Source organism: Thalia democratica, chromosome 6 (genome assembly GCF_965202585.1).
Source record: "Thalia democratica chromosome 6, ktThaDemo2.hap1.1, whole genome shotgun sequence".
Lineage (NCBI taxonomy): Eukaryota > Metazoa > Chordata > Thaliacea > Salpida > Salpidae > Thalia > Thalia democratica.
The window spans coordinates 17,496,134-17,522,004 of NC_139170.1; the positions used below are offsets into that span (position 1 = coordinate 17,496,134).

Sequence of the window (25,871 nt, forward strand, 5' to 3'; positions counted from 1 at the left end):
GCCGTTAGTTGAAATAAAGTTTTAGCACAAGAACATCTGTGATATATATATACATATATATACAGTTTTTCTGTTAACTTTGTTATTGTGACACGCTTAAAGCGTAGAAACTATTGATAACAAATCGAAAACTTGTTGTTTTTTTTTGTATTGTTAACAAGACATAATATATGTTTATATAAGATATAACGGTAAAAGGCCAAACATGGAGTGGAGTATTGTTTCAAAGATCAAACATGCATCCAACGGAGTAAGTAGAACTTGCCCAACTTGCAATATAGAAAGAGCAGTAATTGCAGCAGAAGATAAAGACCTACTTCTGAATAAGCGGCAAGATTTATTGAATATTTGTCCCCACAACCGATGATTCTACTTTAAATAACTCTGTCTACTTATGTACTAATTTATTTCACAACACTCACATTACAATAACATACACTTGCAAGTTTAATACTTCATGTTTTTAAGCTGTATAAACTATTGACCAATTTGTTAAATTTATTATGACGTAACATTTCTGCACAACTCAATTTAATTTTCATTTTAAAAACTTGCCTATTCTTAGAGCTTTTTGAGGTTAGTGCCTACTTTTATTAAATTTGTATTTTTTGTAGACAATTTTATAATTTTATGTTTTTATCCCAAACTTTGTTTTTAAACCATAAAGTTCATTTATAGTTATTACCTACATAAACACTATACATAACTATACATGCTTTTTCTGCTTTTTTTCTAATGTGTATAAATATTTTATAGACTCCGTAGATCTGTTCTTAAATTTATTTGAGAGCAGTGAAACGCCGTTAGTTGAAGTAAAGTTGTAGCACAAGAACATCTGTGGTATATGTTTATATATATATATATATAATTTATTGAAATGGCGATTTTAAAAATTCTGGAACATATGTTTCATAAAGCTTTAATTTTTCATAAAGCTTTAATCATCAGCCAGTTAAATTCAAAATAAAAAGCACTGTAATAAACAAAGATACAATGATAAACAAAGATATCGAAAGCTCAGTTGAAAGTGTTTAAGTTTAAACATTAACCTTATTTTATATATATATATATAGCGACAGTCATAACTGATAACCAGACCAAGTTTTATGTAGGCTCGACTGGACTATCGTTCAAGAATCGCTACACAAAGCACAAGTAGAGCTTCAAACACGAAAAACATAAAAATACGACAACTTTATCGCAGTACATTTAGAAACTAAAAAATAACGAAGTTAATTTTAAAATTCAGTGGGAAATATTAACAAGAACGAAAAATAAATACAGTTTAAAAAACGGATGTAAATTGTGCAATGCGGAAAAAATCGAAATTTTAAAAGTTAAGAAATCTGAATCTCTAAACAAAAGAAACGAATTACAAACTGGCTGCATACATTATAGAAAGCAACTTATCTAAAAACTCTGTCAAAAATTTTGTCTAAAATCAACTATCTATTATTACGTAATAACTAATTTTGTATAATTTTATTGCTGTACTTACAAATTTGCTTTTCATTAAATAAAACTTGGCTGAGGACGCGTATTAAACGCAGAAACAGCTGTACCAAGCAAAAGTTTATTTTGTGTATGTTATTTCTATATATATATATATGATATTTATAATACAAAAAAACAACTAATTTTCGTATCGTTTACTAAGTCTCAACGTTTAACACGTGTCTTCGAAATAAAGTACATAGCACAATTTTTAACGAATCACACAAAAAAACACATTATGACGTTTCAAATAAAACTTAATAATTTCAGTTAGCTTATCTTAAAAACAACTTATGTACAAGTCAATTTATTTTTTGCTTTGTTTGATTTTAGTTTTATTTTATTGCTATTTTTTGTTATTAATTAATGGATTTTCTTCTTTTAAAATGCATGTTTTGATTGTGGAGACAGGGTTGATCTCTGTTTTCGCATTAAGAACTTTGACATTTGTCAATTAAAAAACAATTTCAAATATATATATGATGTATTAAAGACATGAAACTTTATGCTTTGGGTATTACTTTCTTTTTTTAGTATACAAACTTTCTAGCCCAAAAACTTTAAGTTTTTTTAACAATGGTGAGACTTTCTTTTCATTTTTTGAGCAATTAATTTATTGTTTTGGGTTATAAAACGTATTTTTTTAGTTAAGGTGTTTTAATCAATAACAAGTCTTAAAAATAGTCCTGAAAATGTCAAGTCATTTGACTGAGTAACTTCGTATCCAGCACTATTTTACTTATATTTGAACTTCAATAAGATTAGGTTAAGCTTTAGCTAAAGTTTTTTTTTAATTTTTACTTGAACTTAATTTAATTGCAATCATATATATTTTTTTAAGTTAGTTTTATTTTGGTTAGATAAAACTCAACCGTGCAAAAGTTACGACAAGCGTAAAAGTAGCACCCGGCCAAACTTGACTCCGTGCATACTTGACCCATCCTAACAAAAATACGGTGTTTCACGAAGTTCTATTTCTAGTTATCGATGCAAATCGATTTTTCCACATCTATTTCACCGACTAGAAAAGTTGCCTACCTCTTTAATAAACCATAATAGACAAACAGTCTTTTGAAGCCTTTGTTTATTTAATGATATGTGTATGAATCGCATGTTCAAAAGTTTAATGAATTCAACTAATGTGCTTTCACTTATACTTTAAATATAAAACAAAAGTAATCTGTTTAAAACAATAATAACCAAAAATTGGTCATAATATTCTTATTAGAAAAGTTTTGCTTACTTTGTTTTTCATGAAACTTTTTTAAGTTTATTAGAAACTAAAACAAATCTGAAATAATAAATAGAAATTAATAAACTTTTTTACAACCTTAAACATAAAAAAACGCTAAAAATGCAGTTTAGCAATTACGTTTCATTTATAGCATTAGTTTTTGAAGTGTTTTACACTTGTAGCCTTTTCAAAATCATTTTTTATTAACGCAGATATACTTTATTTATCATCGTTGATGTAAAGAAAAAACATTACTATTCTTTAGAATTAAAATACCTTTTTAACAGACAAATCTCTGCTAGTCCTATTGCTTCAAATTTCATAAATTGATAAGCTAGTAATTTTTTAAGTAGTTTTGCAGAAACTCTAAAAATAGTATAGCTTCTTAATAGCCTTTTGTAACACTTTAATTATAGTAATTCGTAATACACTGTTCAAATTTTTTAATAATTTTTTATATCACGGTTAAAACCGTTTTGGAAATCTTTGAAATCATTCGTAAAAAAACCCAAAATTACAAAGATAATATAAAGATCTACAGTGACAAAAGACTTACACAGCACTTAAAGTATGTAAATACTTTTTCAAAATACAAATTGTTAGTAAAGCTAAACATTAAATAACCGAATAAATAAGAATTTTAGAGCTTGCATGAAGCTTTTTATATCTTTTCAGCAAAAATTAAATGATTTAAATAGTTTTCATGTGTATTAATTTACCTTTTTTTTTTATTATACTAAGTTGTACCTTCATCTGATATAAATCAAAAACTAGTTTAAATAAGTATAGTGATAATAATATCTAAATGATATTAACGTATGTACCCAGTATAAACCAAAGGACAACGAAGGCTGTGCAATGGCATAAATATTCTCTACAAACAAGATCGACCATAATTATTATTATAAGAAAAGTGTATAACAAATGTCATGTGTCTTATAGTATTTTTTTTTAATTACGCTACTTTAAGTGTTACTTATGGTAACCATCGATCATTAAAATGCAAAAACAATTCAAATTTCATCAAACTATATTTGACCTAATATAAGAGATTTGCCTTAATAAATGTTGTGAAACGATTATAAGCTTTTTAAAAAATAACGGTTTAAAAAAAGTAATTAAACTTCTAAACTTACCTTAAAGTTTTTAACTAAAAATAGTTTTTATAAATTTATAAAATATAATTATATGCACTACGCACTGATTTTTTATAAAAAGAAAAAAATAAACACTTTGCCGTATATTTATACTTTGGTAAAACACCTTTAAATATTTCTTAATTCTATAGTATATTTAGAAAATTTCTTTATTTATTAAGAAATTCATTAAGTTTGTTTATTGTATGACAGTTGCTTAACTTACTTTTTAAGAATAATATTTTGAATAAGGTTCGGAATACTTACAAACTTGTTTTCTTTTTTAGCATGCCAATGTAAGAAAAAAGTTATAGATATTTATACTTTAACAGAAAATTAAGTATCTAAATAGTAAGCCGAGATAAATGTTTCAAGCAAACTTATGTTGAAAAATCTTCTTTTCTAGGAAATCAAAAAAAGAAAAAATTATTCTTTTTTAAGTTTGCAAGTATTAATTGCTTTCTGTTATTACAATTTTAGACTTGGAAAAGTATTAAAAATATAAAAAGTATATTTTAAAATAGAAGGAAATTTGTTGTTGTTATTATTGTTTTTGTATTTATTTCTCATTAAGTGCATAAATGTTAAAGTACTTATCTTTATATTTTCATTTGTAAAAGTTAAGTTCAGTTATGGTAGAATTAACTTCTTTGAAATCATTAAAAAATTATACAATAGTATATTTATCTAATCAAATGTGAAATTGTGTTTACTGTTTAAGTAAAATTACTAAATAGAAAAGAAAAATTACACTTTAAGCACAAAGTACTGATAAAATTTAGCGTAAAAATATTTCAGCGTATTACATTTTTACCTTCTTTAAAGAAGTTGTAACCTATCATTCAAGTATTCACAGTTTTGCTATTATTATTGATTATCTCCTTTTATTAGTTAATTTAAAGCTATGTATACATATATATAAATACTTTAGTTCTTATATTATTAGACAAGTTTTTAAGTACATTTTTCAACTCAAAAATAAATTAATTTTCTTTTCTTTCATTTCGTTTAATTGATTATTTTATCACTAAAGATTAAAATATTTAGATGATAAAACAATTATGAATATTCGCTCGTAAGAAATTTTTTAGGCATGTGGTGTACGACTCGATAACCGAAAAGTTTCTTTGTACACTATGTCCTTAAACCAAACTTCATCTATTGTTTATCGTTCAATAAACGATATTAAAAACCACATCTTCATAGTTTTAGAGAAAAATATACACAGTTTGGTCCGCACAAAAAAATAAAAACTTATTGGAAAATTAGCTTTGACAATACCAGGATTCTAATAAATTTAAAACTTCAAACATAAATTAAAATTTCAATTTTAATTGAAGCTATGCAAGTTGGCGCGATGTAACTTATAGAGTTTTTGTTTACGTTAAATTAGATATCTTATTTCATAGTTTAGTTGGTAAACTAATCAAAAAAAGTTCTTAAAGTAACAAAAAAATATGTATTTATAAAGCTTTTTTGGTTCTTATAATAATAAATCATTAAAATTTTATACATAACGATATATGTGGAGCTTTTAAATATATATAAATAAAAACTTCAGATTTAGTAGATTCTAATGAGGTAAATATTTTTGAATTCCAAAATCTTATCTACAAAGTTTTCGAACATGATTAGTTTTACGACACACACGTAGTAAAACTATAGAATTTTTCTAAAAATCTTAATTAATCTTCTACGATGTAAAACTTTATAATAAAATTATATGGAGAAAATCAATAAGGTTTAAAGAGGAATAATATGTTAGTAGAGTAAAAATTATTGACAGCGCTACACTGATGAACTTAAGAAACCTGTTTTATAAAGTCTTTAAAAATTTCCGATATCCTTTTTTTTTTGTGTTGATTAAAAATTTATTTTGATAAAATTTTAGGCCACACTTACTAACAGATTAACAAATATTGATATTTTAACGAATCAATAAATTCTTTTTACCAGCTAAGCGCGATTTAAGCTCACCGATATCTACTTAAGAACTAAAAGTTTTAACATTATAAATCTTAACTTTTTCTAAGATAAGTTTAATACTAAACGTTTAAATAATTGCTTTCTAAAGTATGCAAACATTCGATTTTAAATAAAAGGATGAGGATGAAATTCAATACATAAAAAATGATAATAAGAACAACTTTTACTATTCATTACCCTAATCTTCTATTCTGTTTTCCAGTATTTATTTTTATGCGTTTACAAATTTTAATTTATATTTAACTCCAAGAAACTATGCTAATTTACCTAACACAGAGAAACATATGTTAGCTCAGGGGTCGGCAGGTAGTTGGTGCTCGCGGGCCAAATTTCAAATTTTCAAAATCTTCGCGAGCCACAGTTTTAGTTTTAGTGATATTTGAATAATCTTTTGGCTTTAGTTTTGGTCACACCAGAGATAATTTTACTTTTATTCACTTTATTACTTCAAGTGACTTTTAGCTGCACATAGAATGCCTACTTGGTTTATAAACATCTATTGGTTATGAATTTACATTGTTATCATACTTAAGTCTTAGTAATATATGTAATTTCTTAAACAATTAATAAGTTAAATTTAATAAAATACTTTTATTATTTTACTTACAACCTAACTCTCTATAAATACTGAGCTTGAAAAATACTTATGAGTCACTTTTGTACATTTTTTATATTATGAACCACCTTTTCATTTTTTCAAAAATGTTAACTTTTGAAAATATTTTTTGCGTCTTAAATAGTTTGCATTCTTTATAAAATTCAGTAATTAGATAGTTAAATAAATTTAATACCTATTTATACTGTAGATAAGCTAAATCAAATTTTTTAACATAATTAATGCTGGAATACTTTAATAAAATACCTTATTAGTAATTAGTTAATCTTTTACCCGGTCGCAATTTAAAAGCAAACATTTCCGGTTGTCACTTTAAAAGTTTACTAAAAATTAATATAGCTAAAAACTTTCTGTTAATCAAGCAAAAATACATAAGTAAAATATCATTATTATAAAAAAGCACAATATGTAAATAGACAAAAAAATATAATTAGTAAACTACACTACAATCATAAAAACTTTTCTGAGAATTCGAAAATTTATTCAAGTTGTTTGAAATAAAAGTTTCGGATACACCTGAATTAAAATTTTTTTTAAACTAGCCTGTTTGTTTGACAACCCTGTTTAGAATAAAAATCAAAAAGTAAAGAAATACCGAAGTTTAATAACAGTGAACTAACTATATAAATGAAAAATAAATATTATTCATTTTGAATGAACAATTAAGTTTTTAATCATTTTTAACAAAGGTATAAAAATTTATTAAGCTATTAATGAACTTGAAAAAACTTACTTTCTATTGACCATTATAGCAATTCTTTATCTGCAATAAAAATATTGCATTTAAAAAGAACAAATGTGAATTATAAGACGAGCTATTAGAACTATGTTACGTTAGTTTGGAGTTAATGCGAGAAACAAAAAAAAATAAATCGCTTAAGTCAGTTTAACAACGCACATAACTATTTTTAGTAACTACAGACTGATCAGAAAAAAATTGTTAAGGCAAGTTATAAAGTAGCAAAAGTAATTACTAAAAAAAGATACCGTTTAGAGTTGAATACTTATTTAAATAATTTGTTTTGGGGTTAGTAAACTATTTTTGTTAATTTCTTCAATATGTAAAAGAAGTCGTGTTTAGGAAATTTCTGAAGACTTTAAAGCCGCATAAACCAAATTAGGGCTTAAATCAATTTTTTAAGATGTGAGAACTGATACAACGTATATTGCTCGTTTTAGAATTTTTATTACAGGTGGTTTTACTAATTTTAACATTTTAGAAGAATTTCTAGGTTTAGTTCCAATACAAAGCACAACAATAGGAAAAAAGATTTTAAAAGCAAAAGTGCAATGCACCAATATAAAGTTTTTTAAAATACAACTTTTGCTGCTATTTTAGTATATGATTAAGTTAAAAGTGAAAAAAAGACTGTGTTAAATAATGCAGAAAAATTTAAAAGATACTTACTGTTAAGCTACTTTAAATGTGTTTTTTAATAAAAAATATTTATATGGTAGATGTTTTGTGTCAAATCGAAATTTTATTACTTCACATATAAAAACTGTTTAAAATCCCAGGTTTTTTCGATAATTCAAGGCTTTTACAGATCTTTTAAGCATACATTGTCAAATTCCAAGCCTTTCCGGGATATTTTAGCAACACTTATACGTATACAATTAATATAAATAATAATTCAAATTATATCAGCTGCAAGACTTAAAATCTAAAATATATTTTAATTCAAATCAACACTGTGTACTGAACAAAGCATACAAAATAAATTTAATTTACCACTCTTTAAAGAAAATAGTCAGTCCGAGTGACCAAAACTAGCCTGATATATTAGCATACAAAAAGCTATCTAAACCAAAAACTGAAAAATTACTAAATTGGCCTGAGATTTGAAGTCTTCAAATAGTCATAGTCTAAGTGTGTTGCAACTTTTATTTGTTTATTTGATCAAATTTGAACTACTTTGATTAAAAATGTACAAACTTAATAAATTACCATTTATCAATCTAGTTTGTATTAAATAGGTAGTTCCAAAAAACAGCAACTGTTTATATTAGTATGCAACGCACAAAAACTAACTTATTTTGCCAACAAACATTGTTTGAAAAATCAAAAAGTATACCTAACAAAAACTTTTTTAATTTATGTCCTATATATATATTGTTTTAAATGTGTCTGTACACACTTAGATATTTTATGTAGAAAAAATAATGTTAGAAAACTATGCATAAACTAAATTTATCTCGTTAAGTATTAAATAAAAAGTGGTTTAAAATATGAGCATCTTTGTTCATTGGTGTGCATAGGAATTAATTTAAAATGCAAAGGAAACTTCTAAAAAATCAAAGGTGTCAAAACCAAAATAACGTTATTTCTTCTTATTATTATTGTTATTTTTAATTTTTTTGTGCACACTAGAATATAAAATTTAGTAATAAAACATCTGTAACAGAAGCTTAGGTATAAAACGTTTAAAAAAACTAAACTGTAAAAAAATGACATTTTAGTTAATTACTGTGCATTACTTTTGTACAAAACGGAAAACATTTGCATTTAGTTTTTACTAATGGGTATTTTATAACTATCTTACTAATTCAAAGCACTTTTTACAATCTTTTTCAGAAAAAATATTGCTGTTATAAGAAGAAAGTTGTTATGTAATTGAGAAAAAACCTGGTGGAATGCTAACCTGTCTTTTTCACATTTTTGTAATCAGTCAAGTCTTTTAATTGTTTAAAAATGTTATACAGGATCTTAAAACAAAATTAATCAAACAAATTTAACATAAAAAATATTTTTGCTCAGCGGGCCAATTTTACATGCTCGCGGGCCGCAAAATTTTCTTTCGCGGGCCGCATTCCATTCAAAAAACTAACGTGCTCGCGGGCCGCATTTGGCCCGCGGGCCGCAGTTTGCCGACCCCTGTGTTAGCTCATTAAAGAAAAGTACTGGGAAAATTGTAGTTATAAATGTATATTCCAACAAATTTGTTTCGTTAAGATCCGTATAAAAACTATCACAGCGTGGCCAGGCCACTGGTTTTTAGATTTTTTTTTAAATTTCTGAATTTCTTCAATATTTTTAAAAGTATATGTCTTTGGGCCTAATATTAAGTTTAAAAACTGTGTTAGTTAGTATAATAACATTGAAAAGATACTGAAAAGCTTCTTAAAACGTGCATTCTTAATTAAAAATATTGATGACACATTTTTTAATCTGTATGATAGATTTTTTGTGTCAAATTGAAAATTGACTGTTAAACACGTTAAAACTGTTTAAAATTTCAGGTTTTTTATTGATTTCTGTTCAAAATTTCAGGTTTATTCAGCCTAAATTGTCAAATTCCAGGTTTTTCCAGGTATGTGACCGCCCTGCTTTTAGCTAGTAAATTCTGAATATTGACAGAGTTTTAGTAATGATACATCTCAAACTCGACTTACTATCAATTAAACCTGGTACAGGAAAAATTATCAAATAGTTTGATAGTCTAAAATATCTACATACTTTCATTCTAACTAATTTCCACAATAAAAAAACACTTACTTCTTTATACTAAAACAATTGTAATACTTATCTTGACAAGTGAATAATTAGGAGTTATTAAAAAGAGATTAACAAAACTATCTCATACGTGATTACTTGAAATATTCTAGAGCTTAATTAACCAAAAAATATGAAAAAACTATAAATAATTTTATCAAGAAAAAGAGTACAAAACTTTTTTTTATTCTTAATTTTTTTAAATTGCATGAAGTTATAGTAAATAAATAAAATTGTTAGTTATAACATTTATTTTACAACAAAAATTTTCTACGTAGTATTAACTAAAATCAAATCAGTAGTATAATAAGTTGTATATATCCTTAAAAAGTGTCTCTTTTTTAACTAAAGGTTCAATATTTTTTGTTCATTAAAGGAATTTATAACAAATAAAGTGAAAAAAAAATTAAAACAAAATTCATAAAAAGGACAACTTAACTATTAAATTTTCAACAACCTAAATGATTTAAACTAAAATAGTTTTCTTTAAAAACTACTAAAGAACTCTTTACAACGCTGTAAATATTTATTTTTATAGTTAAACAACTACATTTTGATACTGAGGTCAACAAAGTGGGGCACTTTACAACCGAAGCCTTGCGCGGTTTTGACAAGATCCAGCTTGGTGACGTCAAACGCCTCCTTGTGCTTGTTGGCTGCGTACTGTCCGATGTAACTTTTGTACGCTTCTTGTGAGTTTTGATGCAGGGCATACATCTGTGAATAAAGTTGAGTAAACAAAAATAATTTTACAACGCATTTAAAATACTCTTATAAATTAATAAAAACTGAAGTACTGTAATACGAAAGAAGTTCAAAACTGTTCACATTTCTTAATTCGCTTAAAATTGTGAAGTATACATTTATTTACAATTTTTTTGTTTGTAAATAATTTTTTTTATTTTTTTCACATGTTATAAGTATATTAATTTGTGTTGAAAATTTATCTATTTTAACAGTTCTGTTATATTGTTTCTTAGCGCAACTTTTGAATTTTTATATTTCAAAGTATTCTTTTTTACTTTCAACCCCGAGTTGGTTTTATAAATGATATATTAATTAAAAATCTGGTTAATTAGAACATCATTACAAACTATTTACCATACTTTTTCTCTTTCAAAACATAAATAACTTTTTTTTTGAAACTTTTAGCCAGCAAAAAAATAATTTTTTGGAATATAATCTAAAAATACACAATTTCGATTCTTTAAAACTATTAAAGCAAAAAAAAAAGAAGCATTTGAACAATCTACGGAAGATGTAAAAAAAATATTATAAATTTTTACTACATTATTTAAGCTTAAAAGTCTAATTAATCCTATTTTTAGATATTCGATGACAATCAAAATTAGCTATAAAGAAAAAAACTTGATTTTTTCGATACAAAAATCTGATATAAGAACTTCGACAAACCTCGGCGGTCAAACTATTGATTTTTCCCTGCACGCTCGACTTCTGCATGGGGGTGATTTGCGAGGACTCGGTTTCCAGCAGGTCGAGGAAGGAAGACTCGTGCTGCCTGAGAAACAAGATGATCTGCCGGGTGCAACCAACAAGCTGGCCATTCACCTGGCACGCCGATTGCGGAGGATCGTAGTAGATGATGCAGTGAGCTTCGGGCATGGCGAAGCTCTTGGCAGAGTTCTCGCTAATCAGCAGGATTCCCGTCTCGCAATTGCAGAAATCTCTGAACACCTGAATTTTCGTTTAACAAGCTTGTTAGGAGTCTTTCGAGTAAATATTGTATGAACAACTATTAATTTTAAAATTTTTAATGACTTTGTTTCTGCTACTTAAATATTTTTGAACGATGGTAGTTTTTTAATAAACAGATTTTAAGATAAAAATTTTCTGCGCGTTTTCATTAATAAGTTTTACTTATTTGCTAAGTTAGGCTTTAATTTCTATAAATAAAATTAAAAGAAACAGCAAAATAAATGAGATTGATAAAAAGTTACCTGCAAGTTGTCTTGCCTTTTCTCGAAATAGTTGTGCACTGCATAACACTCTACATCGAGATGATTGAGCAAATCTTCATGGTATTTCACAGACATGGAAGTTGAAAAATAAACAATTACTTTTGATGATTTCGCTCTCGTCAGCATCGTGTGAAGGGTGGCGAGTCTTTGTTATTTAAAATTTATCAATTTAAATAGTATGTGGTAATAATAATGATTAATAAAAAATCATAACCAGTGATGAGAATGAACTTGCAGTAAAACAAAAATACATGGTTTCAGCTAAAGATATAAAATAAAAAATATAAATTAATAAAACTGGTATTTACAATTAGTTATTAAAATTAAAATATTTAAATTTTAAACTTTAAATTGCTTTAAAAAAACCTTTTTTCTGATGCACAGTACAAATAGTCCAAAGTGCAGTCAACCGTATCATCGTCTTCTTTCTCTTCTATATTGTCAAAGTAAAGCGGACCGGTCTTCAACACGATTTTGGTCAAATTCTCAGTTTTCTGATAGTCACTGGTGCACAGTACAGACTGCCTGGTTTTCGGAAGATACTGCATTGCTTTAATCAAATTATCCTCCAATCCCAAGTCAACAATCTCAGCAGCATTGCTTACCTGATAATATTTTTTATTTGTTTCTACTTTTCTGTAAACATTAATATTACTCGGACGGTTACTTTTCATAGTAAATGCTTCAAAACACATTTTCAAATATATTTACTAGATTTACCTTTATTTATTAAAGATCTCTTTACCAGATTTATATATCTAAAACTTAGTCATTTAAAATAATTCTATTCCAATTATAAACACACAGTATTTACATAATGTTTTTATTTTCAACTCAAAAAAAAAACTACTAAGTAACTACAAAAGGATGGAAATTTTTGTAAACTCAATAAACTTATAAAATCTATTCAAAATTTTTTTTATCATCCTAATAAGAAAAAGCGATGTTATCTGTCCTAAAAGTATAAATAACTTAAGAAAATTTTTAAAATAAATTATGTATTAAGTGTTTGATGTAATATATTGAACACTTTTTAAGTAATTGAAATACAAAAAAAAACATTTTATCATTAAGAGCAGTAAAACATATAACTTCATATAAAAAAAAACAATAATATAAACATTGCTTATTAGCGAAATAACAAGTAGTTAATTTTTCAATAGCCAACTTACGACAAGATACTGAAGATTTCTTTTTTGAAGATCAGCGGTAGTTTCAAGATGGTGCAAGAGCTTTCCGGGAGTGCATACTAGAATATTTGCTCCTTTCTCCAACTTCTTACGTTCATTTTTAACGTCCTTTTTAAACATTACTCCAATTAAACAAAATGAAAAATAACAAAAAACAGAAAATTTTAGTAAACTAAACTTTATTTAAAAAGAGCATATGTTATTTACTAATCACTCACATTTAGAAGTTTAATAAATAACTAATAGCTTGAAATTAATATCTTAATTAGATAAAATAAATTAAACTAAATAAAGTTTTTTTTTTGTAACATTTAGAAAAACTTATTTAGTACTTGGATTAAAGTTTTTTTTTTAGATATTTAAATTTCAATTTACAAAAGCATATCCTTAATACATTTTATTACAAAATAAATAAATTATTTATTATTTGTATTATTGTTGGAAGATTTTTTGTCGTAAATAAATACCATTTGCAACTAAATAGTTAAATAGTTTTATCTATTATTAATTCGAAGCTTTTCGTCTTACTTCCATAAAACTTTATCAAGAATGAAAGATAAGTTATTAATTAATTTTGCAATAAGTTTGTAACTTGTAATATTATGACGTAAACAATAGATACTTTTTTGGTTTGAAATGTTAATAACTGTAGATAATAAATATGCTAATTTAACAAAACTAAAACAAATTTATAACAAAAAACACTTAAAACAATAAATTATTATGTATAAATATATAGTGCTTTTTTTAAGTTTATGAACTTTATCTAGTTAAAATTCTAAAAAATCATAAAGATGCAAAAATTTAAGGAAAAGCAAGCAAAGTAGGAACCCTACATCTTATTGTGCACAATCCAAGCAGCATAATTTATTTATAATTTAATTTATATTAAAAAACCATATTACCTTTCCATTGACTGCCATCACGCATTTGTACTCCATTCCTTCCAAAAGCTCTCTAAAAACACACAAAAGTTCTTGAGCCTCTTCAGGGTTGGGCACCACGAAGACAGCGCCGAGGCCGTGCTTGGGAGACATTTGGAGCTGGTGAACGATTTGAACAGCTCTGACCAGCAGCAGCGTCTTCTCAACACCTTCAGTGCGAAGTAGCATGTCGCATCCTTTCAACAGAGGCTGCTGAACTTTCTGCTCGCTGCTGTTCAAGTACTTTGCCTGATGAAATATATTTTTTAGAACTATGTACTTTTGTGAAAACTATAAATAAGGCTGGAAATATTTACTGTTTTGTTTTTAAGGCTAAACTTTGAAAAATTTATGTTGAAAACTCTAAACTTTTATATTATACACTTAAAGAAAGCAAAACAGGTCGTTGAGTATTTTACACTGTAAACTTTTTTACATTTTTAATAATTACTATGCTACTTTTTTAAATTGCTATTAAATTATTTTTTCCAAATTCATTTAACATCTACAACTTGATAATGAAACTTGTATAGTCTTGAAAATGTTTGTGAATAAAATATAAAACAATAATGAGTATTTTCTATATACTTAGTAGAAATGGTATAATTACGTTTAAAAACATTCCTATAATATTACTATGCTAAAGATGTTGAAGTTTTTCTGACTACCCTTTGGTAAAAAAATATCATTTAAAATGTTATAATTTATAATTCTTTAATTTTACAGTGAATAATAACATTTTTATCTAACACATTTTAAGTTATAATAGTGGAATATCATTAGTACCAATAACTTAATAGGACTTGTAGTTTAGAATATCATTTGACTAAATACAAAAGACAGATAATTATAAAATAATTCTTAAAACAAACAAAAACTAAGTAAGCTCAAAAAAATACTAAATTGTAAATACGGATAAAATAATAATTTATATAGGAAATCATATAGGCAATAAATCAAAGCTAAATTCTTTCTTCTGTATACTGTTAAATAACCTGCATTTCTTCGATATTGTTGAGAATTTGAGAGTCTAACTTCAGTAATGAATACAAGTTGTTGGTATTGTTTGATGTTAACTTCTTCATTTTTACCTGGTTTATGTTATATAATTATAGACAATATTTTTTTAAGAACAAAATCTTAATAGCTAAACTAACTACTTATTAGAAAAAGCTATCACTATTGTTATTTGTTTTACTGAAAATTGCAAAAATAAACATCAATTTAGTTTATAAACTAAAGTTCTACTTTTCGTAATACATATTTGTACCATTCGAATAATTAAAGTAAATGTACTTTTAAAACATTATAAAAACTATTGCATTCTTAAATAAAACAAAATTGAACAATTACCTAAATTATAAAAAAAATTACCAAGAAAAAAATAATAATATATTTTATCTATAGATTACTATTTATTTAGTATAGTGTAAAAATTTGTAATACAATAAAATTCGTGATTAACTAATTCAGAAAAACTTAATTTATTTTAGTATTAAATGCTTTTTATTTGATGCAGCTTAGAGATACATGGCATTATTAAAAAAGCTGTTTTTAGTAGTGCAACAGCAACGCAAAAACTGATAACTTAACTATTAGTGTTAGCAAATTTTTAAAATCGAATAAAATATTTTTAAAATTATAAATACAGTTTGTCTAAGAATGTTTTCAGAACACAAAACTTAATTATTAGCTATAGAATTGTATGAAGTAACACTCTTTTTATATTTCAACAACTTAAATTACTTTTTACTTCAAAATTATAAAATTAAGTAAATAAATGCTAACTTGTAGCGAAGTTCCAGGTAAGACTTTTAAGTTTGAAGCTTTTTTAGGTTTTGTAACTGTAACATTTTGCATCAAAACTTTCTTCTCTTTTGGTGCTACTAATGTTTTCTTCTTAGTAGTCTTTTTTAAAGGTTTCTTTTGAACTTTTAAATTTTTTGAACTTGTCATTTTGGTAGTTTACTTATATAAATACTGTTTAAAATAATATTGAATTAAAAGAAAGAAATTTAATAATTATCAGCAAACTTTGAATATTGCAGCTCATATTTTTTTATGATTATGAGTATTAAAAATATTACAATATAAATGTATAACTTTTAAACAAAAGAACCTAAACTATTTATATAAAATCAATTGAATAAATTTTAACAGGTTTATTTATTAAATTAAACAATGTTCAAAGGTAAGTAAATTTAATTTCCGTATATACACTGAGAATTTCATGAAATTTTTTTATTAGATTTAAAACTATAACAACAAAAATATTTTTTGTATAAAAAAAACTTTATAAAAATTTGACACAGAATTGAGTTTGAAAACTTTTAAGGACTTAATTTTCAAAAACAAACTGTAAGTACAGACTTAAAAACAAATTATTTATATACAAAGTAAGTTAATAACAACATACACTGATTTAAAATAGTAAACTGTATATATACATACGTTTATAATTAGTAATTAACAACACATCACTTATATTTCTGTTAAAAAAAGTGTTGTTTTAAAACATTATGTGTTACAATAATACTTAAAAATATTCTTTTAAGCTAGCGATAAGAGATTTTTTTTGAACTTGTAATGATAGTTATACTTTTTAATAAAAAAATAATAATTTTTGGCTGGGGAGGTAACCTTACCATTTTTTTTTGAAGATTGTGAAAAATTGGATTGATATATCTATTTATTTTAAGTGTTTTTGAACTAAATTTTAAAGACTATTTGAAGGTTATAAAAACAAAATCAACTTTTAAAGAATATATTTAATTATTAGCTCAGTCATTACAAGTTGACTAAAACTAGATAAGTTTAGAACAGAACAGATTAGAAAACTGACATTAGGGTGTATATTCTGCTTTTTTAAGACTTTAATTTCCTTTAAAAAATTAAAACACTATTTTCTTTTATAAAAAGAGCTTCGTAAATCAAATATTTTGTGTTTTATACACGCATTATACTTTTTTTCCAGAAAGTTCTAATTTCAAAGTAGACATTTCTAAATTTTCATAAGTTAGAGAATATGTGAAATTAAATTGTACTTTAGTATAAAAAATTGCAATATTTTAGTTTATATCATTTTTCTTAATTTATAATCTAAATTACTTTGTTTTACAATAATCTTTTCTATCTATTAAATCATAGAAAACTATTGCACATTTATCAATCAAGTAATGCTTCAAAATATTAAAACTATAAAATAATCTAAGGTATCTTCAAATAAATATCTAAAAAAAAATATCAGACAAATCTAAAAACTAATTAACATAAAAAAAAGAGGTTAATTTACAAATAAAAACGATTTTAACATTATAAAAACATAAAAAAATAGAATTAAAAACCTTAATAAGAATATTTTTATTTTTGTTTCATAAAAAACTCTGGAGTAAGTTGGGCAAATAAATATATTTTGCAAAAAAACGTATTAAAAACTGTATCAGACAAAAATATTGCATAAAAACATCATTAAAAAGGCAATCAAAGCAAAGAACAGTGATCAATAATATTTTGTATATATTAAAAGTCAGTGATTAACACAAAAAGCTGATAAACATAATGAACAATAAGTTGATAAAGCGAAAAATAAAGTTGCTGATGAAGTATTATTGGCCAGGGTAGCCAAAGCTTGTACAGTCTAAACTCCAGTAACGAGTGCACTAGTAAATGCTCTCTACTTTTCTTCTGCCACTTTTCATCAGAAATTGCTTTTTTGACGCAGCCAGCCTGCTGATATGAACAACTCCTGCAATGGGGAAGTAACACGCCAGAATTCAGTTCTTTAGACTTGTTTATTGCAAACGGCGGTTGATGATCAGCAAAATAATCAGCTATGGGCATCTTAGAGCTTGTTAACTTGCAAAGTAAGCGATGAAAATTGTTTACAAGGCGAGAGTGTCTCCTACCACAAGAGTGGCATCCAAACTTGTACCCGATGTACTGGGTCAGCAATCTCTGCTTGTTAGTAATGGGAACGTCGTAGTTGTCTTGAGGAATGCTTTCAACTGCAAAAGCTCCCTGATGTAGTAAGCTGCTAGGTAATGTTTTTCTAAACGTTCTTGCTGTTAGTAGAAAATAAATTACTGAAACAATCACAGAATAAAAAACAGACTCTAAAGGAATAGTAGAGTTTTCATCACCAAAGCTTTTTCTAGACTCAACAACTACCAGTGATGATAATAGACTCATCCACACAACAGAAAAGAAGCCTATAAGGCTAGCATATTTTTGATTGCAGGATAATTTAAATAGTTTGAAAAATATCTGCAGCAAAGTGAGTAAAAAAATGAAACATAGAGCGCCATGAATGCTGGCTTCTACATTGTGTTTGATGTTAAGTTCTAATTGTCTTTTCTTTTCAGATTTGTCCCAGTTAAAAAACATTCTACTCAGGAAAGCTGGCATTGACATACTGCAAAAGTTTTTGTTTAAGTGTTGCTTCTAAAAAAAAAGTTAAATGTAAATCAAATACATTTCTAACAAATAAAATTATTTCTGAATTTTTTAAAGATAAAAGCTATGTTTGTACTAAAATACTTTAATAATAACCAAATTTAAAATATCTATTAGTAACATCACTTAGCTATGCTTAAAAAGCTGCAAAAACTCTGTAAAAAATTTATCTAAAATTATCAATGTAGAAAAAACTTTTTTTTTAAACATTAATTGAAAATATTTAAAATATAAGTATTTTGGCTTAAATAATCATGTTTCAATAAAACTTAATTACTAAATATACTACACATAATAGTTTATTAATATAAAAGAAAATTGTAGCTACAAGCTGCTCACAACTACTCTTTTAAAAAACTTTTATTTGAATTTGCAACTTCAAAAAAAGTTTAAACTAATTAATACAAAAAGAATATAGCTGCTAAATTATTTTTCTCATTAAAAGTGACTATTTAAAACAAAAAAAAATTGCAGTTAGGACTTTTTTTGAAGCTTTGTATACACACAAAAAATATTTTAAATAATATAAATAAAATACATAATTTCTCTGTATATGAAATAATTAAATATCTTAAACAAATTATACATTTTGTATAAAAATAGAATACATAAAAATTATTTCAACGTTTAGATTATGTAGCACTTTAAAGTCTAAATAGTACAAGTTTACTTTCTGCTATTTCCAGCAAATTCATAGAAGATTTAATTTATTATATGCTAATGAAATGTAACACTAAAAAAATCAAAATATCTTTTTTTAATCAACTAAATAGTATGTTTTAAAGCTTACGACTGGCACTGTTTTCAGTTTTTTAGTTCTATTTATTTAGATGACACAAGTTTGAATAAAAAAAAATTAAGAAACCAAATTCAAAATGACTCAAAATATTTTTTTTTTAATACATTGATATAAAGTAAACAAACTATGTGATTATATTTTTCTTTTTTTATAAAAAATATAACAAGAACTTGACAAAAAATAAAACTAAGAAAACTTTAATTATACTTTTATTATAAGTGTTACTCAAATTATTCTTTAGTTTAAAAAAAAAAATGCTGACTTCATTAAACTAAAAAATTATAAAAGTAAGATTGAAGTTTTGACACAAAAAATATGCAAAAACAAATAATAAATATAAAACCTTTGATTGAAAACAAAACAAATTTTCTTTAAAAAAACATGTGTGATATGAAATATAATTACCAGTTGTTTTAGAATAACTAAACTAAGTAGATAAGTAATTATACTTATAGCATTAAATCTATAAAATAATATAAACTTAAACAGATTTGTATATTTTAAATAAAACTAAGTAATTTTAAGTAAACATTATCACCATTAAATTCATAACAACAAATAAACGCACTTGTAGTATTTCCTTGTGATACAGTCTACTTTGTTAACAAGCTTCTCATGATAGCTTTATTACATCATTTGATTTATTTTAATTTTAGAAAAAAACAGCTATACCTACATCAAAAATAAATTTGATAACTAAAAAAAAGCTTTATACTACTAAATTAAATGATGAAGTAAGATTATATAACATTACTAAACGCGTTTAGCTTAACTTTAGAGAAACAATTAGTTTATTTTTTATAATTACTTATTCTTATATATCTATAAAAAATATTTCTTAAAAGATATAGTTATATTACATAAGAACTCATATTTTAGGATAGCATTTTTTAAATATAAATTTATCTGTCTGCTGAGTTTATTGAATAACATAAATTAAAAGTTTAAAAAATATGTTTTCTTTTTAAATATATCAAGCATCAAAAGGTTAATTCATTTAAATAACAATAACTTTTAACTAGAAAAAAATAAGTTATGTAAGGAAAAACTATTAAAAAATTTACCTTAAGAAGTATTTTAGGGATAAATAATCACATATTTCAATAAAATAATCATTATTTACAAAAACTACTACTTAGCCTCACTTATAAACTAATCAATGCATAGTATACAAAAATAGCTCTTAGATTTAAAATTGCCAATTATAGCTTTGTGACCAGATCAGTTAAGAAAAGTTTCATAAATTTTCTAAATACATTAGTTTTGTATTAAAAATAATATTTTTAATTTTTACTTTCAATATTTTCTTCTACAATAAAGTTATTCTATGTGACTTTTGCTAATATAATTTGTTTTAACTATAAAGCATGTTGTTTGTGAGGTTTTTAAATATGTTGTTTATTATTTCATTTTCTGTATAAAACAATTTAAAAAAAAAGTTAAAACTTAAAAAAATTAAATAGTTGCCACTCTTTGATTGAACATAAAACTATACTAGTAATTAGAAATCACCCTTAGTTTATGGGTAAAATATATAAAAAATATTATACAAAAATAAGCAGATAAATAATTTATAACTACTTTGTGCTTAAGGTATTGAATTTTTGGTATACTTACGATTCCCACCTGTGCACGACTCCCAGACAAAAGTAATATGTTTTTTTTCTACTTTTTATGAGAATTATCTTTTTATTTTTAATCTTTTATTTTAATATCACTATTACCCCTAACCCTTAGTTGGTAAGCAATTCTTGGATTAATTGAGTAGAAATTGTGTGGGTGAGGAATAATCGCAGGTTGGAACTGAGCAGTTCAGAATTTTTTACTATTATTTAGTTGCAGGGTGTGTGAGGAAACATAATATTAAAAGTAATATTTAAAATTACACATATTGATGAAATTACTCAAACTTTTATGTTAACTGGATGTCAATCATTAATAAAAATTATTGGCTGTAGCTTATTGCAACTAGTGTCATTTGAGATAAAAACTGGACTAAAACTTTAATCAATTTTATACAAAAAATTATTTTGATTCTAATTATTTGAAAAAATGTGAAAAATTTAACTAAAAAATAAAAATTGAAGTTTATTATTATCAATAAAAAGCAATAAAATATAATTAATTTTATAATATAAAAATGTTTTTATTTAAGATTGGCTAAATAACTAAATAACAAAGGGTTGCCACTCTATGAGACAAAAATCTAGTTTGTATGAACAAAAACTAGCCTTAGATACATCAAGCTAGTCTAAGTTTATACGAAAACTGAAATAAAACATTAATATAAGTCAAAATTATTTAAAAAACTAATAGTTGAGCTTAAATATCAAAAAGAACCAAAATTATAACATAATGACTTAATAAAAACACGATTTGTAGGAAAAAAGTTTAATTGTTAAAAAATACTTTTAAGATTTAAAAAAAATATCAGAACTAAATTCAGGGTTCACACTAAAATTTAAAAAAAAAAACAATAGGGAAATCCACAAAATATAGCAAATTTATAGGGAAATTAACAAAAATAAAAAGCAATGCATTTTAAGCGTTGCAACCATATTTTTAAGGTAAATGAAGTAAAATATGTCATTAACCGTTTATAAGCTCAGTCTTAAAACGAAAATTCTTTGTAAGTATAAGGGTTTTTGAGCCCTTATTTTTGTTAAATAAGTTAACTTAAGATAAATTGTGTTTAATATAAAAAGAATAAAAAATATCTGATAGGTGGCCCAAAGAATCACAGCATTGTACTGAGATTGTTAAGATTTTGATTTAAAGAATATGTATATTAAATTTATTTATGTGTTTTTCACCACGCAGTAGTGCTGTTTTTGCTTTAAAATTTCAATCATCAAACAAAAAAGAAATTTATAGGGATTTCTTGGGATTTTCACATATTTTTCAATTTTTTATAGGGATTTATAGGGGTTTTTTCGAATGTTGCAAATTTATAGGGATTTATAGGGAAGTTGTAACCCTGCAAATAAGGTCAGCCTGAGTTTTTCTGATAATCTTAAATTAGCCTAAGTTTTCCTGAGTGTGCAGTAATTTTGTCAAAAATATACATTATGCTATGTTTTACAAATTAAAAAACTAAAGTTAACAAAAATATTCAAATTTATCAATTATGCCTGAGTATCTTCAAAATTATAATCAAAAGTAATGCAGCCAGCCTGAGTTACCTTATGTTTTCTTAAAGAAATTAAACTAATCCTACTTACCCTTACTAGAATGATTAGCCAGAGTGAATTGTAACTTAGTGCCTTTGTTAAACATCACCTAAATAGGAGATCCCTGTTGATTATATATAATTCAAACCATTTGAAACAACTATATGAGTGTTTTCTTGTTTTTAAAATATTTTCAAGTAGCAGTCTTTTAAAGAATATTTTCTAGCTGTCTGATACTTCAATAGACAATAAATAATATTTTAAATAAACCTGCTATATTGCTCTACTATTGTATCATATCTTTATTAGTAATAAACGTGTCAAATCTAACTTTAGATAAGTTCAAAGTCAAACTTTTACTAAGAGAAAACTTAATAAAAAAAAGATAATAGGAAATTATCAAAGTAAATTATTTATTTAATTAATATTAAAACAAATGTATACACTACTAAATATCTGTATCTGATTGAAGGTAATATTTTTATTTCTTTAGAATTTTATCATGTAGTATATAAAAACTACCTAGTATAATAACACTTTAAAGTAGTTAATCTTTTTTATTTGCTTTTAAGGTTTCATTACTAATTTCTACTAAATTTAGAAAACTTATTTCTATTTTATTAAATTCTCAAACTCAGATTAAATAAATATAAATAATTTTACCTAGAACTTAATATATGTAACTTAATTACTAGTGAGTAAGGAAACAAAACTTTTATATCTACATTAAAATTATTTTAAGATAAGAGATATACAGATAGTTGTATCTTCACAAAGTATGACTTTTACACACAAAATCTTAAACCTTCACCAATAAAACTTCATATAACTATTAAAAATATTCAGTCATAAACCTTTCAACCTTTAAGCACTGAGGAGTAAATATATTTTTAATCTTTTTTGATACTAATAATTGAGCTAAAAAATGCTTTTTTTGTTTTTTTTTATAGTTCAGAAATACTTTTGAAATTAAGTTATCAAATTTTGAGAGCTTCATAAGTCTCTTATTAAATGGCCCAAACTAAAACAAAAAATAAATTTAGTAAAAATAAATCTTCTACAATTATAAATCAATAGTTATTAAACTTGGTCAGTTTTATCTTTATAAAAAAAACTTTCTATGGTAGGCATTTTCTCAACACTTTATAAGTTGTTCCTGAGAATTTTTCTAATACTGCAAAGAACATTTACTAAAAACTTTAAACCTTTAAAGAATAAATTATAATGAAAACAAATTTATAGTGAAAATTTAAATTCATAGAAAATTGACTATGAAAAAATTGTAGACCATATGTTTGAAACTTATTGCAAAAATACCTGTCTCAAAAAAATTGTAATTTCATTTCCTAAAAAATATTTATAGTTCATACTTCATACTTCATGGATTCATTCAAAAGCAATGTTAATTTTAGTAAAAAAAATGTTGTACCTCCTCTCTATGGACTTAATATAAAATTAAAACTTTAAGCTTTAACTTAAGCTTTTGATTAATAGTCTTACACCATAAACATCATGGAGCTGTAAATTTTTAACTCAAGCTTTCTTCTATAAAGCTCTAGTCTATAACTTATGACTCTTATGCTTAATCTTTTTAACTTAAGCTCCGTGTTTTTAAACCTATTATCAATTACCCTAATATGTCCAGTGCTATTAATCACCAACATCAATTCTTAACTTTGGCTCAATAAACAGGATCGTTAAATCCTAGCATTTTAAATCTTACCTACAATTAAGGGCATAGGAGTATGAAATTTTATTGTAAAAAATTTGTTAATGGCTGTAGTATAAAACAGGGTTACCACAGACTTTTAGCAAATTTTCTCCAGGTTTTCAAAGTTTCTTCCAGGTTTTTAAAAGTACATATTTTTGGGTCTATTTTTAGTTTAAACTTAAGTTTAAAGTAAAAAACTGTGTTGAATAGTATTAAAACATTGAAAAGATACTGTAGAGCGATTCAAATGTGTTTTTTAATAAAAAAAATTTTGATGATGACAAAAAAAATTCTATCTATATGGTAGATTTTTTTTGACAAATCAAAAATTCTACTTTACATGTAAAAAAAAACTTTTAATTCAAGGTTTTTCCAGGTTTTTAAGTGATTTTTGTTCAAGATTTCAGTTTTTTTTTTCAAAATTCTACAATTCCAGGTTTTTCCAGATTTTTTTGCCTTAATTGTCAAATTCCAGGTTTTTTCAGGTAAAGTGGCAACTCTAATAAATGCTTTAAGTATGAAAGGTACATATTAGCAAATTAAAAAAAAAACTTTTTAAATTTCAGCCTGATATTTTTGAAATTTCAAAACTATCTAATGTAATTTTCTGAACAATTAAAGAAACAACATAGCTTGATTTATCCTTTTCAGGAAACAGTTCTGGTTGAAAACAAGTTACTGCACATATAATTATGAAAATTTAGTAAGTACTAGTGACAGGGTTTCAAAGGGTTTTTTAGAAATTTCTAAGACAACTCTTTATTTTCAAATTGACCTGTCAGTAGTTATAGTTTCATTCAAGTGAAATCCACTTTTTTTTTGAATGTACTTTTTAGTTTTTATGCATTACTCTGATGTTTTGTAATAAATAACTAACTATAAATTATAAAGTACTTTTCCAATTGCACTCTATTTCCTTAAGATAAGAAGTTTATACACACTTTGTTATAATTACAGTTTAGAAGGCAATTTAAAACAAATGTCTTATTTTTAAAAAGTTTATGCCTATATAATATAAAAATTTGCATACATAATATAAAAAACATTTATAAACCATTGCTTCCTGTTTTATGATGATCCATACAGTAATTATGATGCCAAAATAAAAACTTAATATAACTAAAAATCTTATTTTACAAAAGTTATTGCACATTTCTAAAACTGTATATTTACTATTAACAGGGTTGCAAATCTTTTGGGAAAAAAATCCATTCAAGTGACCAAAAACTAGTCAGAGTTCACATGAAAATCTAAAAATAAAATGAGCAAAAACTGTAAAAAAAAATATTTTAAATCAAAGTAAATAATTTAAAACACCTAAATGTTATCAAAATGACATTATAAAAAAGCAATGTTCAAGAGTAAAAGATTCAAGTCAAAAAATATAGCCTTAGATTTTGGACAGGTGACTACTTGTTTTTTTATAAATATTTTTAAGGTTTTCTTAAGTACAAGTTTTCTTGTTTCATTTTAGTAGAAATTTAAACTTACAGTTAATAATGTATTTAAATCACTAAAAATATACTGTAATGCTACATTAGTTATACTTTCAAACAAATTAGATTCTAAATAATGCATACTTATTTTAGTGAATTTCTTTTCTAAACAAACTCATTTTTTTGTGTGTAAAATATTTCAAAATTTAAGACTTTTACGAAAAGTATAAAATTCTAGTTTTTTCTAGGTTT

General features: G+C 24.7%; 2 protein-coding genes across 2 annotated transcripts; both read right to left on the bottom strand.

The window, feature by feature from the left end:
• Positions 1-10,218: 10,218 nt before the first annotated feature.
• On the bottom strand, positions 10,219-16,026 carry LOC145838524 (ATP-dependent RNA helicase DDX18-like). Its single transcript, XM_082946133.1, has 8 exons — positions 15,840-16,026; positions 15,047-15,142; positions 14,034-14,300; positions 13,111-13,236; positions 12,305-12,543; positions 11,918-12,083; positions 11,373-11,654; positions 10,219-10,676 (listed from the first exon to the last, which is right to left on the bottom strand). Exons 1-8 carry the CDS (start codon positions 16,005-16,007, stop codon positions 10,506-10,508), a joined length of 1,515 nt encoding a protein of 504 aa, XP_082802259.1. The 5' UTR covers positions 16,008-16,026; the 3' UTR covers positions 10,219-10,505.
• A 1,416-nt stretch (positions 16,027-17,442) lies between these two features.
• LOC145838495 (uncharacterized) lies at positions 17,443-19,976 on the bottom strand. The gene is made up of 2 exons (XM_082946103.1): positions 19,871-19,976; positions 17,443-18,462 (listed from the first exon to the last, which is right to left on the bottom strand). Exon 2 carries the CDS (start codon positions 18,459-18,461, stop codon positions 17,571-17,573), a length of 891 nt encoding a protein of 296 aa, XP_082802229.1. The 5' UTR covers position 18,462; positions 19,871-19,976; the 3' UTR covers positions 17,443-17,570.
• Positions 19,977-25,871: the final 5,895 nt, after the last annotated feature.

Excerpts from the sequence above, each read along its gene's own strand:
- LOC145838524 (XM_082946133.1), bottom strand. The coding sequence starts at position 16,007 with ATGACAAGTTCAAAAAATTTAAAAGTTCAAAAGAAACCTTTAAAAAAG. Across the intron at positions 14,301-15,046 it reads ACAATATCGAAGAAATGCAG|GCAAAGTACTTGAACAGCAG; the intron begins GTTATTTAACAG and ends ATATTTCATCAG. Across the intron at positions 12,084-12,304 it reads TACTGTGCATCAGAAAAAAG|ACTCGCCACCCTTCACACGA; the intron begins GTTTTTTTAAAG and ends TAAATAACAAAG.
- LOC145838495 (XM_082946103.1), bottom strand. The coding sequence starts at position 18,461 with ATGTCAATGCCAGCTTTCCTGAGTAGAATGTTTTTTAACTGGGACAAA.